The 19368-nt window shown below is 46.7% G+C and overlaps 2 protein-coding genes across 2 annotated transcripts in view; both read left to right on the top strand.

The window, feature by feature from the left end:
• LOC117042100 (valine--tRNA ligase, mitochondrial-like) overlaps nt 1-4370 on the top strand; it is a 33360-nt gene extending 28990 nt beyond the window's left edge. Inside the window, exons 26-29 of the mRNA XM_033141576.1 lie at nt 116-227; nt 1224-1405; nt 2511-2660; nt 4050-4370. Of these exons, the coding sequence (XP_032997467.1) occupies nt 116-227; nt 1224-1405; nt 2511-2660; nt 4050-4154 (549 nt within the window). The 3' untranslated portion in view covers nt 4155-4370. The remainder of the gene's footprint in view (nt 1-115; nt 228-1223; nt 1406-2510; nt 2661-4049) is intronic.
• Nucleotides 4371-6892: 2522 nt separating this feature from the next.
• Nucleotides 6893-18508, top strand: LOC117042098 (E3 ubiquitin-protein ligase TRIM39-like). The gene is made up of 6 exons (XM_033141573.1): nt 6893-7543; nt 10785-10880; nt 13278-13508; nt 14891-14913; nt 15132-15250; nt 17522-18508. Exons 1-6 carry the CDS (start codon nt 7073-7075, stop codon nt 18028-18030), a joined length of 1449 nt encoding a protein of 482 aa, XP_032997464.1. The 5' UTR covers nt 6893-7072; the 3' UTR covers nt 18031-18508.
• The last annotated feature ends 860 nt before the right edge of the window (nt 18509-19368 follow it).

Below are 19368 nucleotides of genomic sequence, written 5' to 3'. Positions count from 1 at the left end.
AGGAAACATTGCTAAGTGAAGTCAAATATAAAATGCACATTAAAAACAGCATAATTAACAAGAGAATAAAATACTATCATAAGCATGACAGTTTCCCCTTCCTCCACATTTCTAGGCTCACTGGCGTCATCCCGACGAAGAGGCAAACTTCCTGTTAGTACAGGAAGTCATTAGAGCCGTGCGTGCCCTGAGGGCAACTTACCAGCTGACCAAAGCTCGGCCGACAGGTAAGACCTCTTCAGATGTCTTCTGTGTGGAGAACTGTTCGTTTTGCACAAGGGCTTACTAAGGAAATGTGGTCACTGGGATAGAAAAACACCATATTTTTCGCTCCATAAGATGCACATTTTTCCTCCTGAAAAGTAAGGGGAAATATCTGTGCGTCTTATGGAGCGAATAGTGGTCCCTGGAGCTGAATTGCCCAGAGGCCAAAAGAGGATCGTGCTTTTTATTTTACAAAGAGAAAGGGGAGTGTTGAAAGGACCCCGCTCAGCAGCTGATCAGCAAGAGATAGGGAGAGAGATAAGAGTCCCCACTCCCTTTCAGCCCCGCCCTCCTTTGTTAAATGTGCTGCAGAGGGAGGTTGTTTGTTTCCCCAGCGACATGTGACTGGCTGATTAGATTATCTGTCTGGAAACTGTAGAAAAGGCTCCCTTTCCTTCAGAAGCTGCAGAAATGTGAGTTGAACCCCATAAAAATGGGGCTTTTCCTCTTTGCTTTTCCCCCTTTGCAAAAGGAGCTTTGCTTTTCCCCCTTTGCAAAAAAAGCTGCAAAACTTTCAGCTGATCCTCAAAAAAACAGGACTTTTCCCTTTGCAAAAAAGCTGCAAAACTTTTAGCTGATCCTCAAAAAAACAGGGCTTTTAGAAGAGGAAAACCAGAAAAATATTTTTTTTCTTGTTTCCTCCCCTAAAAATGAGGTGCGCCCTATGGTCCAGTGCGCCCTATGGAGCGAAAAATGCGGTAGTTCCCTCACTCCTGATAGAGGAGGCACCCCCAAACTCGGTCCTCCAGATGTTTTGGGACTACAACTCCCATCATCCTGAGTTAACAGGACCAGTGGTCAGGGATGATGGGAATTGTAGTCCCAAAACATCTGGAGGGGGGCCGAGTTTGGGGGTGCCTTTGATAGAGGGTATAACTGGTGCCCCCTCCCTCCAACTGGCTGATACCTTTGATTGTCTGACAGTGCCTGTATTTCTAAATCTCTCTTTCTGTCTCTAGTGTATCTGGTTTGCCCAGAGGCAGTTCCCCGTGGCGTATATGAGACCTATCGAGAACCCCTGCAGACTTTGTCCTTGGCTGGAACCCTGATACTCCTCTTGGGTATCGAGGGAGCAGAACTCCCTGCGAGTTGCGTGGCTGCGAAGGGGCATGGGCACACTGCCATCTATGTGGATCTGCAGGTAAGACCCAAGTTAGGGCAAGTGATTGGTTCAAGGAGGCAGGTTCATAAGGAAACCAAAGAAAGGTGGTTACAGGTAGGTAGCCGTGTTGGTCTGCCATAGTCAAAACAAAATAAAAAAAAAATTCCTTCCAGTAACACCTTAGAGACCAACTAAGTTTGTTCTTGGTATGAGCTTTCGTGTGCATGTGTATCTGAAGAAGTGTGCATGCACACGAAAGCTCATACCAAGAACAAACTTAGTTGGTCTCTAAGGTGCTACTGGAAGGAATTTTTTATTTTATTTTGTTTTAAAGAAAGGTGGTGTTATAAGGGGGGGGGGGGAAACTGCTCCCTTTCCCTAATGGGGTATTCCAGAGCCCTTATAGAGTCCTTAAGTAGGTTCCCTATTGGTAGGAGAAAACATGCCAAGCAGAGTTATATTGAGAAGCAAAGCGGCTAGTAAGCCTGATCTTTATTTTAGGAACTGTTGAAACAGGGTCACCACACGCAGGAGGGTTGAGAACCCTGAACAATGGTGCGCAAGCCCCTATATAGACTTTTGAAATTGCCCACCCTGTAGCCCAAGACCACCACCCTCTGAAACATCATATATACATCACAGAAGGAGGCCACCTACAACAGAAATCCTGCCTGCCAGGATACCTGATAATGGTCACTGATTGCGTTACCTGGGCAGTCTGGCCATTCTTTTGTGATGGTAAATACTTTTAGTTCCTGAATCCGGTTCATAGGCTCACCCTATTCATACACAAATATGCCCTTAAGACGGGATTTGCAAGCCAAAAAAATGATGGGCAGGCTTTCTCCCATTTGCTTCCCTTATTGCAGAGGAACATTTGAGGTCCTTGGGAGAGTAAAAATGGCATCAGAATTGCTTTCCTGTACTATTTCAGACACATGGTTCGTATATTTAGATATGTGTGCATTTATGAATATTTATTCTATATTTGAGACCTTAAAACTCTTGTAACGGTGGTGACCAGGTGAAATGCATTGTGGGAGGATTATGGCCACCTTTCAGGGAGTAACTTCAAGGGGGTCTGGAAGGAGGTTCTTTTAAATGTATATCATGCATTGAACCTGTGACTCCTCTCTCACCATAGGGATTGGTTGATCCCGAAAAGGAGATCCTCAAATTTGCATCTCGGCAAAAGAAACTGGAGCGGCAGCTGGCAGATCTCACTGTACGGGTTCAAGGGGCCAGATATCAGGAGCAGGTCTCCCCAAAAGCCAGACTGGATCACCAGCAAAAGGTATTAACTGCTATGGGGGGGGGGGCTGTGGTTGCACACCACATTAAACAACAGGTAATGTTTAACTGTGCAATACTAGCAAGCAGCGATCTGGATTGTGTGGCTCAACAGTTGCTTCTTTGCTCTGGATTGTAACAAGCTTTATTGCATTGTCTGAGCCCAAACTCGTGGCTTTATTTTCGCCAAATGAAAACTGCAACGAAACGAAAACAAACCTTAATTATTATTATTATTTTTTAAATTATTTTCTCCTTTAACAAAATCCAACAATACAACCCTCCGCTCTGCCGAACTTATGACTTCCCTCCCTCCCTTCAACAGGTAATATATTTCAATCCACTCGCGCACCTTTCTAACTATTGTCCACATTGTAGGATTTATTTCAATCCTGCTAGTGTCTTCAGATTTTTACAATTGTCATTTAAATAAACAATGAATTTACTCCAATCTCTATGGAATTTCGAGTCACCCTGGTCTCGGATTCTGCAAGTCAGTTTTCGCCATTTCCGCATATTCCATCAGTAGAGAAACAAACCTTTTGAGTGTCAACAAAAAAAGAGCATATGGGTATTTTCGAAATACTTCATTTTTGTTCTGGAAAACAATACTACCCCCCCTTTCCTTTTAGGTTTTCGACAAAAAAATAAAATCCTCACAATTTTCTTTTAACATCTTTATTGCAAGTTCAAAAAGTACATAGCTATATGTGCACTAAACACGGCGAGATGTAAATAAAAGAGAGAAAAAGAAAAATAGAAACAGCACCCGTGTAGAAGGGAAAGTAAAAGGGGGGAGGGGGGGAAACCCAAAACGGTATACTTCACAAGGTTGTTATTGTACTTCACCAGATCTTAACCTGGTGTAAGAATGGATTCCAAATATCATTGAATTGGTCCATGGCAAGTCTGCATTTATATGCAAGTTGCTCACGTTGCGAGTTTGTAGAAGTCTTCAATCCAATCGTAAAAGGGTGCCACATTTTTATTTTTCCCAATTCATCAGTATCAGTCTTTTTGCTGTGGAAAGGGCACGGAGTCTTCTTCTGTTACAATAGTGTATCTGCCCTGCTGTTCAACCATAAACTGTTTCTTGGGGCTGATGTCTATAGGATTATACTGCAAGTTTCAGTAAACAAAATAGCATAAATACGTGTTTGTGACATCCTTTGGGTATGAATTGGGGGGGGGGGAGTCTGCATTAGTAACAGCCAACCCTCCTTATCTCACTGGTAGCAAAATAAAAAAATAAAAAAAATTCTTCCAGTAGCACCTTAGAGACCAGCTAAGTTTGTTCTTGGTATGAGCATTCATGTGCATGCACACTTTTGCAGATACACTGGTGGCAGTGATGCTTCACCTGTGCGTTTAACCTCCTCCTTTTTTGTCACAGATTTCCTTGCTGCATTCTGAGCTGGAGCAAATACAACAGGCCATGTCAACCCTCCGGAAGATGCCTGTGAGGCAGGGATTGTCTCCTGAGCCAGTTGAGCAGTGAGGACTGGCAGAATTAGCCTTACACAGCATAGGTGGATTAACTAGAAGGCTGAGAAGATACGAAAGACTGGGGGAAGAAGTTGGAAGAGCTCTGCCCGCTTCTGAGACACCCGGTTCTGCGATGGAGCCTGTCTTGCGGCCGGGCGGAGGGTGGGGTCGGCACACTGACTTGATTTTGAACACTTGGGGTCTCCAGCTGGACTCCAGAAGCCTCCGTGGGCTGACGTGCTGCATTCACAAGTTCACAGAGCCTCCACAGAAGGGGTATTTTTATCGCCAACGAGGTTCAATGCCAGCTTTTACCGCCGCAGAAGCTGTGGAACTGTTTATGATATGCCCTTACCCAGCCACCGAGGGTCAATCTTGTGTCACAGGACAGCCACACATAGTATGCTTGATGGGTTCAGCTGTTCAAAACCTTCTCCAGGCAACTTGTTCTCACTCTCCCATGGGATGCGTTCACACACAGAGAATAAATGTGTGAGCCAGGCTGCCCATGGAGGAACCACAAGTAATTCGCACAATCATGTCGCTGCGATTGTGGGAAAGTCTTTCTCTGTGGCTACCTGCTTTTTACCCTAAATTTATCCATGTGAATACACTCCAAAGTCTAAAAAAAAAGATTTGAACACCTGAGCTTGTTGTCCCATTGATTTTTTTTTAAAGTACGAAACTTGGACTTCGTAGTCAAACAAAAGGCTGTCTAAAATAATTTTCTTTCTTTTTCACTGCTTACAGAGTTGGGAACGTATCCACCGACAAGGTTAACTATGCAGATTTAAGAGGCTTTCATGCCAAGATGAAGTGTAAAAAAAAGTTTGGAATTACATCTTCCTTTTAAATCAATCCGGAGTGTCTTTCTTACAATTGCATTTTTGAACATGCAACGTGGATTTTGAACATGCAAAACATGTGCTTGATGCCCCCCCTGCAGGAGAGATTAAGGGCTGCAAATTGTGAAAGAGGTGGACGGGGGAAGAGAGCGGCCGGAACCCTCCCCACCCCCGCAATAGAGACGCCCCTCCCAAGCACCCTTAAAAGTTCAAGATGCAATCTAGGTGATTAGGATGATGGCTAGTTCACTACTTAAGAAGACATAGCAGGAGACCAGGCTTGAAAGGGTTACTCTAGCAAAAGGCTGGAATGAAGTTTAGGTTTACACAGACCTGCAGCCCAGGTGGGTGTCTCCTGGTCCGCTTGAGGTTGATTCCAAACACCTGTTGTAGCATGAGAACAAAGGAACAAGAACAAGGGCTGTAGCCAACTAAATTATTTTGAGAGCATAACCATTGAAATTAAATGGACCCAAGTTAATCATGTCCATTATTTTTAGTGGATCCGCTATGAGTAGGGCTAGCACCGATGAGCTACCAATTTAATGACCAGTTACAGGTAAAACAAAATAAAATTAAAAAAATCCTTCCAGTAGCACCTTAGAGACCAACTACCGTAAGTTTGTTCTTGGTATGAGCTTTCGTGTGCATGCACACTTCTTCAGATACACTGAAACAGAACTCACCAGACCCATATGTATAGTGAGAGAGTGGGGAGGGGTATTATTCAGAAGGGTGGTGGGAATGTTACAGGTAGGTAGCCGTGTTGGTCTGCCATAGTCAAAATAAAAAATAAATAAAAAATTCTTCCAGTAGCACCTTAGAGACCAACTAAGTTTGTTCTTGGTATGAGCTTTCGTGTGCATGCACACTTCTTGAGATCCTTCAGTATCTGAAGAAGTGTGCATGCACATGAAAGCTCATAATTTTAATGACCAGGTTGCAACTCAAAACTGAACTGAAAAGCAGCTGGAGGAGAAGCAGAAGCAGCCAAAGGCAAAAAACAACTGGTAGTATTTTTTTGGGGGGGGGGTTGAACTTTCCCCACCCTGGGGACCGCCTGGGCAACTTGCCCAAACTGGCTCTAGCCTACAACTGGGTTTGGGGAGTGCAGCTGTCGGCAGCCTGAGGAAGCTTCCTGGAACACTTGTGCTTGTCTGTAAAAAGCAAACCCAGAGAGACCAGGGTTCCTCGGTTGTAAGTTTGCGCCCCACAGTGGGGAACTGGGTGGGTGAAGGCATAGGCAAAAGCCAGGCTGCTGCAACAGGGAAGACGGGGGAGTGGGAAAGGGATCAGGTGAAGGAATCGAGATTTATCTCTAATAAATGTAACGTGAATATATAACTTTAGTATTGCTGTTTTAAGTTGTCCGTTACTTTGGGGTAGCTCCACACACTATAGCACACGCATGTTTGAAGCCCATAACCACCCCACCCCCCAAAAAAATCCTGGGAACTGTAGTTTAAGAGTACCAGGAATTGGAACTCTTCAAGGGAAAAACGGCAGTTCCCAGGATTCTCTGTGCATTAAATCTGCTTCTCCAGGATCTTCCCCTTAGTCCAGGCGGGGAGGGAAACCTTTGGCCTGCCAGGTGTTGTTGAACTACAACTCCCAACAGCCCCAGCAAGCAAACAAGCATGGGCCAATGCCGTGGGATGGTGGGAACTGGTAGTTCAGCGACGTCTGCGGGCCAAAAGTTCCCCCGCGCCTGCTTTACTTTTATATGTACACCGCTTGGAGATAATTTCTCACGCAGTAAGCGGTGTAGTTTGGCCAAACTGCGAGAGGCAGTGAAGGATAGGCGTGCCTGTCGTGCTCTGGTCCATGGGGTCACGAAGAGTCGGACACGACTGAACAACAACAAGCGGTGTAGAAATAGTCACGTATTTAGGTTCCACGCGGCGCACTTCCCCCTTTCCCAGAGTTTCGTTTTATCGTGCTTGCACACCCACTTCTGGCTTTCTCCCCGCCTACTTTCGGTTTTGGGTGGTGGTGGTGGTTTATTTTTGCACGCTTGAGCAAGGAAGAGGCAGGCGGTGCCAGCCGGGGCCGTTGCAAAAAGGGCTTCTTTCTCCCTCCTTCCTCCATGGCCTCTGCCGCCGCCGCCCGCGCCCTGCGGGAAGAGCTCTTCTGCCCGATCTGCCTGGATTACTTCGGCGACCCGGTGATCCTGAGCTGCGAGCACAACTTCTGCCGCGCGTGCATCACCACCTACTGGAGCGGCCTGGGCGACAGCTTTTTCCCTTGCCCGCAGTGCAGGAAGAGGTCCCGCTCCGGGATGCTTCGGCCCAACGCGCAGCTGGGCAAAGTGGCCGAGAGGGCCAAGGAGCTGGCCTCGCTCGACGAGCTCCCCGGCGTCTCTCGGGGCGCGCCTTCCCCGCCGCCGGCCGGCAGCAGCAGCGACCCAGGAGCGGGGCCGGTGTGCCGGCAGCACCGAGAGCCACTGAAGTTGTTCTGCCTGGAGGACGAGGCTCTCATCTGCGTGGTCTGCGACAGATCCAAGGAGCACCGATCTCACGCGGTGATCCCCGCGGACGAGGCAGCCGAGGAGTACAAGGTAAAGGCAGCGAGAGGAGCGGCGCCCCTCCTTCCCACCAAGTTCCAGCCGGAAGGAATGACACACACACCTCCCCTCCGCAATCAGTCGTTCATTGCCTTCAGTAGGACTACTCTTGAGTAAGGCGAGCTTTGCACGCAACCCAGAGTGGTGGGAAGGATCGTGGCTTGGGGTGCGTTTCCTCCAGTGATCTCTGTTCACGAGATACTTGCATTGAAAACAAAACATTTCGCTTTGGGTGGGGTGGGGGCGAGGTAAGAGATTGGGGGATACATTTTGCACGCAAAGGATTTCTTAGGAATTGCAGCACCCTTATTGCTTTATGTATCGAAACAATAAAAAACACACAAACGACACATATGCACTGTGTAACTAAAGTTACATCATATACTATCCTAAGCCTTCACATGTATCAGCTTTACGTATATATATATATATATACACACACACCATTACATGTAATTTATAGTGTCCATATAAAGATTTATTAATAGTATGAAAAACCATGAATCCACAAAACGCCAACAGTCCAAGGTCGTATTCATAAATATCCTTCCCTCTTTCTAGAGCAGCTTTTGGGGAATCTTCAGCCCTGCAAATGTTCCTGAACTACAACTCCCATCATGCCTGCTCATTGGTCATGCTGGTTGGGACTGATGGGAGCTGTAGTTTAGCAACATCTGGAGGGCCAGGGGTTCCCTACACCTGCTCTAGCGGTTAAATGCCTGAGCCAGGCTGAATGCATCTTGACTCTTAACTTAGAACTGGGGGACCAGTGTGGCCATGCAAATAAATGCTCCTGAACTACAACTTCCATTATCCCTGGCCATTGGCCATGCTGGTTGGGACTGATGGGAGCTGGGCATGCAACAAGAAATGGAAGGCCACAAGTTCTCTGTCTGTGCTGTTAAGTGCACTTGAATGTAAATATGCAGAACGATAATGCATATTTATATAAAACAAAATAAAAAAAAATTTCTTTCCAGTAGCACCTTAGAGACCAACTAAGTTTGTTCTTGGTATGAGCTTTCGTGTGCATGGACACTTCTTCAGAAACAGAAGTCACCAGATCCTTAAATGTAGTGAGGGAGTGGGGAGGGGTATTACTCAGAAGGGTGGTGGGAATGGGTGATCAGCTGATAGGTGTGCAATTAGCCTTGCAGGGAAAGGCAAGGGGTGAGATGGCTAAAGATAGCTTTGTCATGTATAATGACATAAGAATCCAATGTCTTTGTTCAGACCAGGTTTCTCCATGGTAGGAGAATTAGCAAGGCTAATTTGCAGCCATTAAGAGTCATCAACAGGTTTTCCACACCTAATTGGGACCCAGGTGGCGCTGTGGGTTAAACCACAGAGTCTAGGGCTTGCTGATCAGAAGGTCAGCGGTTCAAATCTCTGCCACGGGGTGAGCTCCAATTGCTCGGTCCCAGCTCCTGCCCACCTAGCAGTTCGAAAGCACATTAAAGTGCAAGTAGATAAATAGGGACCGCTCCAGCGGGAAGGTAAACAGCGTTTCCGTGCGCTGCTCTGGTTAGCCAGAAGCGGCTTTGTCATGCTGGCCACATGACCTGGAAGCTGTCTGCGGACAAACGCCGGCTCCCTTGGCCTATAGAGCGAGATGAGCGCCGCAACCCCAGAGTCAGACACGACTGGACCTGATGGTCAGGGGTCCCTTTACCTTTACCTTTAAGGTGCTACTGGAAAGAATTTTTTATTTTGTTTTGACTATGGCAGACCAACACGGCTACCCACCTGTAACTGCATATTTATATAGTGCCTACTTCCTTTCCATCGCCTAACATGCTGCCTATTATGATCCTACGCCAGAACAGAATGCATGCCTAAAAGCAGGCTAAAATCCAGCCATTCATCCCTCTAAACACCAAAGTTTTCTAGCTTTTTAATTTTTTTTTTTAAAAAAATCTCTGTATGCACAGTAACTGCAGCGAAATCAGACTCACTGAGGATCTGTTTGCACACCCAAACAGGGGGACACGTGCTGAAAAAAACTACAGTACTTCTGCAAGCAGCAAGAGCTTGCTGCGCAGCAGATGTTAACGGATTCCTGTCCCCTTCAGCTACAGCTGGCATGGCCAGTGATCAGGGAGGATAGGAGTTGTAATCCAGCAACATCTTGTGAGCTGTGAGTTCCCCCACCCCTGCCCTAGCTGCAGTGGGGCACTCAAGCGTCCCTGGCTTTTCCCTGCTGACATACAAGCAACGGGCTCCTCCCAGCACAAGTCACAGGCATTTGGAGATGGAAGGCTTTGCAAGGGTTCACATTTCGGGAGCCTCGCCGTTGTTTGAAATGGGTTTTCAGGATCCTCCTGCCAGGTGCTTACAGGAACCTAGAACTAGAACCTTACAGGAAAGAGTGCTCACCTTATAAGGAGGCTTGAGGTCCTGTACCTCTCAGGAGTGTTTGGGCATCCTAGAACTGCCTATAATCTGCTTGCATTGCTCATGCCCAGGGCCGCATGTAGGTTTGATGAGGCCCGAAGCTACTGAAGGTTGTTGTTGTTGTTCAGTCGTGTCCGACTCTTCGTGACCTCATGGACCAGAGCACGCCAGGCACGCCTATCCTTCACTGCCTCTCGCAGTTTGGCCAAACTCATGTTAGTAGCTTCGAGAACACTGTCCAACCATCTCATCCTCTGTCGTCCCCTTCTCCTTGTGCCCTCCATCTCTCCCAACATCAGGGTCTTTTCCAGGGAGTCTTCTCTTCTCATGAGGTGGCCAAACTGAAGGTAATGGGGCCCTTTCTATCTCCAGCTGTCCTTTGTCAACAACAAATTGTCGCTGCTTTTTGTGTTGCATATATGCTCTATGGTCATTGATGGACCTAATAGGTATCTAAAACCATTTGCCCATGTTGCCATGCAACCAGTCCATGCAGAATGTAGGCACCCTATATATATAGAAATGAGCAAACCAGTGATATTTTAGGGAGCAGGCTAGCTCATCATAGGAGCCTGCCTACACAACACAAAACACTGTTGCAGTATGTAGGGTTTTTTTTTTAATCTTATGTTTTGGAAATGTACATCCAGTTTTCCCCCCTTTAATTTTTTTTGGGGCCCCCCAAGAGAGTGGGGCCCTATGCTATAGCTTGTTTAGGCTATACGTAAATTCGGCACTGCTCATGCCTATGGAGGGAGCCTATGGCAGAAGAACGATACAGAAACCCAGAACTGCCCACTCCCTAAGCCTTGAACACCCGTCTGCTGTTTTCTTTGGGCAGGCACAATTTCAAGACCACCTGGCTTCGTTGAAAACCGAGAGGGACAGCAGGGATGTCCTTGCAGTGAACCATGGGAAAAAGCTGGAGATGTTGCTGGTAAGTTTGCCTTCTTAGGCAAATCTGTCTTAATAATAATAATAATAATAATAATAATAATAATAATAATAATAATAATAATAATAATTTTATACCCCGCCCATCTGGCTGGGTTTCCCCATCCACTTTGGGCGGCTCTCAACATAATATTAAAAACACAAGAAAACATCAAACATTAAAAACTTCCCTAAACAGGGCTGCCTTCAGATGTCTTCTAAAAGTCAGATAGTTGTTTATTTCCTTAACATCTGATGGGAGGGCGTTCCACAGGGCGGGCGCCACTGCCAAGAAGGCCCTCTGCCGGTAACCTTACTTCTTGCAATGAGAGAACCGCCAGAAGGCCCTCGGAGCTGGACTTCAGTGTCTGCACTGAACGGTGGGGGTGGAGACACTTGTATATTTGGGGCTTGAGTGACATCACTCACAAAAGAGGCACATTTTGTGTCAGAATGTGTATGTCCATCCGGCAAACGCTGTCTGACCAGCTGGGGCAACAAATAGCAACAGCAGCTCTTGAAACAATGGTGCCGCAGATCAAAATGTGTAACTCTGGGTGGCACATGTATATAGCTAACAATTAAGAGGCAAATTGGGGCCCGGGTGGCGCTGTGATCTAAACCACTGAGCCTTGGGCTTGCCGATCAGAAAGTTGGTGGTTCGAATCCCCACAGCTGGGTGAGCTCCCGTTGCTCGGTCCCAGCTCCTGCCCACCTAGCAGTTTGAAAGCACGTCCAAGAACAAGTAGATAAATAGGTACCTCTCTGGCGGGAAGGTAAACGGTGTTTCCGTGCGCTGCTCTGGTTCGCCAGAAGCGGCTTAGTCATGCTGGCCACATGACCCAGAAGCTGTATGCTGGCTCCCTCGGCCAGTAAAGCGAGATGAGCACCGCAACCCCGGAGTCGGACACGACTGGACCTAACGGTCAGGGGTCCCTTTACCTTTAAGAGGCAAATGCCAGTCTAGGCTACACAAATAGAGAACAGTTGTGGATAGCACACAGTGACCCCAATCCGTACCTTGTAGGGGAGGGTTTCCCAAACTTGGGGCTTTGGTTGCTTTTGGACTACAGTTCCCATCATCCCTGACCACTGGTCCTGCCAGCTAGGGATTATGGGAGTTGTAGTCCGAAAACAGCCAGAGACCCAAGTTTGCAAAACACTGTTGCTGAGGAAGTCAAAACAAAAAGCAGAGTTGCTGCGTTTCAGACTGGGGTGGGATGTAGAGTATAGTCCTCAGCCCAAACCTTAAACTCGGCCTGGTCCTGTTAGCTAGGGATGATGGGTGTTGTAGTCCCAAAACATCTTGAGGGCCCAGTTTGCCTATGTTTGGCTTAGATGTAAGCAAAACCCCAAGCATAAGACCCAAAGTAGACATGGCAAATGCATGGTGTAAGGTCGTTAGCTGACACCATGCATTCAAAGTATGTTATTCCCCCCCCCCAAAGGATCCTGGGAACTGTAGTTTGTCAAAGGCTTGTTGGTAATGATAGCTTTGTTATGAATGGTATGTGGGGGTTTTTGTGGCTTTATATTTTAAACCGCCCTATGATTCCTGGATGAAGGGCAGTATAGAAATGAACAAATAAACAAAGCAATAGCTTGTGAGGGGTAAACCACAGCGCTCAGGGTTCTTTGTGGGGAGACCACATGCTTTAAATGTGTGCATGCAGCCAAAAGGTTGCAGGCCTCCCTGCTACCTCAAATGGCAGGCCGTGAAGTGCTGCAAAGATTGAGGAACTTGCTAAACTTGTCAGCGCCTGTTTGCAGAACTCCCACAGGCATCTAGTTGGCCACTGGGGAAGCAGGCTGTTGGATGAGGCGGTACATCTAAGTTATTAGGATATGCAGTCACATAGTATTAATGGATGTTACTGGGCAAATCACAGAGTTGAGGCTGGGCTGGAAAGCTTGCAGTAGGCCAAAGGGAGGCAATATGGTTCCCCACTTCACCCCCAATAAGAACATAGGAAGCTGCAGGCTTTCAACTTGGGTTATCTCCTAGCCTTACCTGGAAATGGTGGGGATTGAACCTGGAATCTTTTGTATGGAAGTCGGATGCTTTACCACTGAGCCACAGCCTTCCCCAGACGTTGTTGGACTCCGAACTCCCATCAGGACAAGCCCGAGGAGGGGCAACTGCATGCAAACATAGAAGAGAGCATTGCGTCCTCACAGCGGCTGAGCAGTTGCTTGTGGGAAGCCCAGCAAGCAGGGTTGAAGCAAAAGGACACCCTCCCCTCCTGTATTTTCCAGCGACTGGTATTCAGGAGCATCGCTGAACTTACTCGGCTCCGATACTCTGGTTTTGCTGCAGCAAGCAAGGAGAAAAATGTGCTTTTCAATGTTACCTGTCCTTACCCTTTTGGAACGGCGCCGTTTCACGTTCCTTCCTCCGCAGGGTCGTGCGGAAGCTGAGAGGCAGAGAACTGTCCACGTGTTCCAGCAGTTAAGGAAGACCCTGCAGGACAGGGAGAGCCATGCCCTACAGGGGCTTTCGGAAGTGGCCAGTAAGCTGAAGAGAATGCAGCGGCAGAACGAGAGCAAGATCCTGCAGGGGGCGCCGCTTCTACGAGGACTGATAGTTGAGCTGGAGCAAATTTGTCAGCGGCCGGATACTGAGCTCCTCAAGGTAAAAGCAGCAGCGTGGTGGTTCGGCGTCTTTTGTGCGGGCAGTGGGGTTGAAGACACATTGCTGTTTCTGCAGCAGGGTTCCTGTCTCCAGCGTCTTGGAGCTGCCCGGTCAGCATGAAAGGGGGAGTTTTTAAGCCAAGCGCTTTGGGAACATTGAAAACAGAAGGTGCTTCTGTTTTGAGAGAATTGTGTGCAAGATCTGTTAACGTACAATGAAACTTCCCGGAGTTTATTTTTACTTTAAAAAATATATATATATTTGGTTTTACATATTTAAGTTTATAATCATACCACAACACACCCAAAATTACAAGATTCCCTCGAATCTCTGGACTTCCCACCTTCCCCCTCCATGGGTTCTGTTGTTAAACATTTTCTACTGCATCTTTTCAATAGTCCATATTTTATATAAGTCAATTATCTCCATAGTACTTGCTACATTACGAGTGTTATTGCAATCCTGCTAATGTTTCCATCTGTTTACAGTGGTCTCCAAGATAAATTATAAATTTTCCCCATCCTTTGTTAAAGTTTTGGTCTTCTTGGTTCCTGAGCTTTCCGGTCAGCTTTGCCATTTAGGCATAGTCCCAACAACTTCATTTGCCATTTTTCTCTGGTAGGGACTTTATCTTCTTTCTGTCTCTGGGCTAACCTCTCCCATGCAGCTGTCTTCGCATACATAAAAAGTCTTTTCTGCTGCCTTGGAATTCCAGCACCTACAATTCCTAATAGAAAAGCCTCTGTTTTTTTTTTAATAAAAAGTTATTTTTTAATCCTTTTTTTCAGTTCATTGTATATCATTTCCCAGAATGCTTTTATTACCTTGCACGTCCACCACATATGATAGGAGGTGCCTTCTTTTTCTTTGCATTTCCAGCAGACATTTGTACCTGTCTTATACAGTGGTGCCCCGCTAGACGAAAAACTCGCTAGACGAAAGGCATTCGCTAGCGGAAGGCTGTCTCGCAAGACAAATTTGTCAATGGGCTTGCCTCGCAAGACGAAAAAAGTTTTTTTTCCCTTTCGTCAAATCGCTATTCTCCCGTTGGTGCTTCGCAAGACGAAAAATTCGCTATACGACAACACTCGCAGAACGAATTATTTTCATCTTGCGAGGCACCACTGTACATTTTTGCGAACTTACTAGGAGCACAGTATAAGAATAGGTCGTCTGGAAGCACTCAAAAGCAATAGAATACAAATATACAAATTTAATAAGCCGTCCCACCACAAAATTAGACTTCAGCGAGAGCCCAGTTCATACATTACTCCCCACCCTACCACATAGTTCCTGGAGGAATTTTGAGTTGTGAATTGTGATACTGTGAAAGGGCATCCCTTTACAATTCTGCTTTCTCTCCATTTCTTTCCCCCCTTTAGGATGCTGGGAGCCTTTTGAAGAGGTAAGCAACTGTGGTTGTACGTGTGGTTCATTCTGTCAACAACCAGCCTGAGAGGCTTGTATCCACCGCCATTCATGCTCAGAGCAGACCCGTCGAAATGAATAGATGCTGTCAGTTTAGGCCGCTTCAATTTCAGTGCGTCTGCTCCGTGGTTGAATACAGCCCAGAGTTTCTGCCAAACAGGAAGCCACCTGATTTTTCTCTCTCTTTCATGGTAGGTGCAAAAGCTGGAACTTTCCAAAATGGTCGCCGGTGTCCACCGCGGAATTGGAAGAGAGAATTTTCCATCTCTCTCGGAAGAAGACTGCCCTGTGGGAGCATATGACCGAGATGAGAGGTTAGTACTGTATTTTCTGGCGTATAAGACGACTGGGCGTGTAAGACGACCCCCAACTTTTCCAGTTAAAATATAGAGTTTGAGATATAGTCGACCGCAGATTCTCCACCCGGCGTATAAGATGACCCCCAACTTTTGAGAAGATTTTCCTGGATTAAAAAGTAGTCTTATACGCCAGAATATACAGTCGTTGTTGTTGTTGTTCAGTCGTTCAGTCGTGTCCGACTCTTCGTGACCCCATGGACCAGAGCACGCCAGGCACGCCTATCCTTCACTGCCTCTCGCAGTTTGGCCAAACTCATGTTAGTAGCTTCAAGAACACTGTCCAACCATCTCATCCTCTGTCGTCCCCTTCTCCTTGTGCCCTCCATCTTTCCCAACATCAGGGTCTTTTCTTAGGGAGTCTTCTCTTCTCATGAGGTGGCCAAAGTACTGGAACCTCAACTTCAGGATCTGTCCTTCCAGTGGGCACTCAGGGCCGATTTCTTTAAGAATGGATAGGTTTGACCTTCTTGCAGTCCATGGGACTCTCAAGAGTCTCCTCCAGCACCATAATTCAAAAGCATCAATTCTTCGGTGATCAGCCTTCTTTATGGTCCAGCTCTCACTTCCGTACATTACTACTGGGAAAACCATAGCTTTAACTATACGGACCTTTGTCGGCAAGGTGATGTCTCTGCTTTTTAAGATGCTGTCTAGGTTTGTCATTGCTTTTCTCCCAAGAAGCAGGCGTCTTCTAATTTCGTGACTGCTGTCACCATCTGCAGTGATCATGGAACCCAAGAAAGTGAAATCTCTCACTGCCTCCATTTCTTCCCCTAGTACTTTGCGCTAACTTCTTTGCACAACATGCAGGTGCACTGTGGAACTCGCTGCCACAAGAGGCAGTGAAGGCCACCAACCTGGCTGGTTTTAAAAGAGATTAGTCCCTCACGGAGCATCAGTGGCTATCAATTGGAACTAGCCACAATGACTGTGTCCTACCTTTGGCTCTTCCTATGCAAATAGTAGCATTGATGATGTTAGTTATATCCTAGACATAGCACTTCGAAGGAAGGGATGGGAGGAAGGTCTCCCCCCCCCCTCTTTCTTTCTTTCTTTTTACAATGGACATTGAATAAGTTCAGGTAGAGTTGGGTTTTTAGTGTAGATTGGTCACAGGAGAACGGGTATAGAGACAAAAGCATGCCAGGGATTACTATACCACTTGCATTATGCAAAAATCCACTTGTCCAAACATGAGGAATTAGTACCCCAAACCTCGCTATACACACCACAGATTCACATATCCAAACAGTTGGACCTGCATGTAGCACGGTAAAACAAATAAGCGGCCTTGAGCAAGCCTTACTTTTTTGTCAAAACAAAATAAAAAATAAAATCCTTCCAGTAGCACCTTAGAGACCAACTAAGTTTGTTCTTGGTATGAGCTTTCGTGTGCATGCACACTTCTTCAGATACACTGAAGAAGTGTGCATGCACACGAAAGCTCATACCAAGAACAAACTTAGTTGGTCTCTAAGGTGCTACTGAAAGGATTTTTTTATTTTTTATTTTGTTTTGACTATGGCAGACCAACACGGCTACCTACCTGTTACTTTTTGTGTTCTGCTGGTTCGCGGCAGCAACCATGAAACCATGATGGAAGGGGGAGGAGGTAGATTAGACAAGTAAGATAATTCCCCCCTTCCTTGTTTGCCTTTTGCAAGCTTTCAGAAGATTTCCCCTGCTTGTTTTGTTTTTCGTTTTGGGGTCAAAACTCCATGGCCGGGAACGCATTAGAAATCTCCACGTAGGAATCCAGGGAAATCGTTGACTCGTTAAGCAAATGTTTGCCTTTACAAGCCATTTCCTGAGAATGCAATGTGTTCAGATAGCGAGATTTGCATATATATATACAGTGCTTTTTTTCCTAGAAAAAGAGGTGCAGGAACTCTCACCTTTTGGGGATGGACAACCCAAAGTTGTTGAGCTTTTAGGGGCGCCGCAGCCACTTTTAGGGGCGCCTCCGATGAGTTCCAGCTGAAAAACAACGCTGTTTAGATGTTTAAAAAAATGCCTCCTGTAACCTGCTTCCAATGGAAACCAAACATAGTAAGCACTGCACTACTGAAACGTCTCATCGCTCAGGGAATTGGAGCGAGAGCAATAATACTGAGTTGGGCAGCCAGTTTCTCCTTTTATTAGTAACCTAGAGCGGAAGATCTTACCTGTGCATGTGCTTCATATATGATGTAGGTAGAGGCACACATTCCTCTTGTGTTATTACAGAGATCATCACCTTGGATGCTGATTCAGCTCATCCCAACCTGGCGATTTCAGCTGACCGGAGGACCGTGAGCCGCAGGGATGGCTTCCCGGCTTACCTCGACACTTCTAGAAGATTCCACCCCTCCTTCTGTGTGCTGGGCTCTGAGGGCTTCTTAAGCGGCCGCCACCACTGGCTGGTAGATGTGAAAGGCCGCTGTGGTTGGGCCCTTGGTGTAGCTCAGGAATCTGTGGAAAGGAAGAGGCCCATGGTACTTCAACCAGAACATGGGGTTTGGGCTGTGGAGTTGGGGCCCTACCAGCTCCTTCCTGCAACGCCAGCAAATGTGGCAGAGCCGGAGACTCCGACCCGCAGGATTCTCGTTAGCTTGGACTATGAGGCAGGGCGGGTGGCGTTCTCCGACCCTTGTAGCTCAGAAACACTCTTCACCTTGAGGGCATCCTTCACGGAGAAGCTTTACCCTTTCTTCTGGCTGTGGTCCCCTGAGGCCTCTCTCACACTGTGTCCCTGAGGCAAAGTTGAGGGGTGGAAAGGAACGGGAGATGCTGTCACCTGATCACCGTCTTCTGCCCTGGAGTGATGTGGGGGGAAAATAAAGAACAACTTGCACTGGTTCACCCACAAAACTATTTTTGTTAACTCCCAATATACAAACTGATTCTGGGTCTGTGAGTCCTGTTGGAGCCAAGTAGAACTCAGAATCTGCCATGGTCTGTATCTGGCGTTGGCAAAGGATGATGGGAGTTGAAGTCCAACAGTGGATGGTGGGCCACACATTCTATACCCTTGATCTATAGACAATCGTGCATTACTAAACCCGTGTTTGCCGATGAGGCAGAGTGCCCCGGATAGAGTGCTGCATGTAGGTTGCGGAGGGTTAGGTTCAATTCAGCACATGGTTGCAAAGTGCACTGCGTCGCTTCAAAAAGTTATCGCTTCATCTCTGCCGAATCTACCTCACAGGGTTGAATAAATGGAGAATAAACATGCACACTGCCTTGAGCTTTTTGAGGTCAGGCATGATGGGAGTTGTACTCCAATAACTCTGGGAGGGCACTTGCTTCAGAAGACGGATGGGAGCTAAATGTAGTCATAAATGAGAAGGCCCAACAGGAGAGGGAGGTGCCTCCTTCATCCTGTGCTTCCCAGTTGTCTCCTGCAAATACTCCTTAATGGTGTCCCCTCCCCTCAGCTGTGCAAAAAGTAATTAAAGATACTTGAGAGGAAGGTTAAACAATCCTTATCAAAGTCAATTTCCCCCAAAAAGTGGGAAGGAAGAATTTGGGGTCAAATGCTTTGGCATATAAGAGAAACCACATGTTCGGGGGTGCTGTTTGCTTCACAACATCTAGCTCCACGCCTGGGCTAATATAACTCGAGTCTGGTGCCTTATTACATTACTAATTTTGTTATATATGTCTGTGTGTGTGTGTGTGTGTGTGTGTGTGGCACTCTAATCATGGTCCTGTTGCTGGTTGGAGAAGGAAGAAGCTGCAGAGGCACCAAGAGCTGGCAGTCCCTCAGGCTTGCTTTTCCAGCAAGCTGCTCTCCTTCCTCCCTCTCATTGCTAACTCTCTAGGCTATTTAAGGCTGCATTAACACCATAAATTTAAAGCTCTGTGCTACCACTGTAAACAGCCATCGCTTCCCCTCAAAGAATTATGGGAGCTGTAGTTTTCTTAAGGTGCTGAGAGGTGTGAGGAGACCCCTCTTAGAATTGTAGAGTTGGATAGAAACATAGCTTCTTTTTTTCTTCCTTTCTCCTTTGCAGAAATAATTTCTCTAGCAGTGCGCATCCGATCATCTTTAAATGAGGACTTGTTTATCCTCTTGGGATGCACATATAATT

The sequence above is a fragment of the Lacerta agilis genome, chromosome 2 (genome assembly GCF_009819535.1).
Source record: "Lacerta agilis isolate rLacAgi1 chromosome 2, rLacAgi1.pri, whole genome shotgun sequence".
Taxonomy (NCBI): domain Eukaryota; kingdom Metazoa; phylum Chordata; class Lepidosauria; order Squamata; family Lacertidae; genus Lacerta; species Lacerta agilis.
This window is presented reverse-complemented; position numbering and strand designations above follow the sequence as displayed.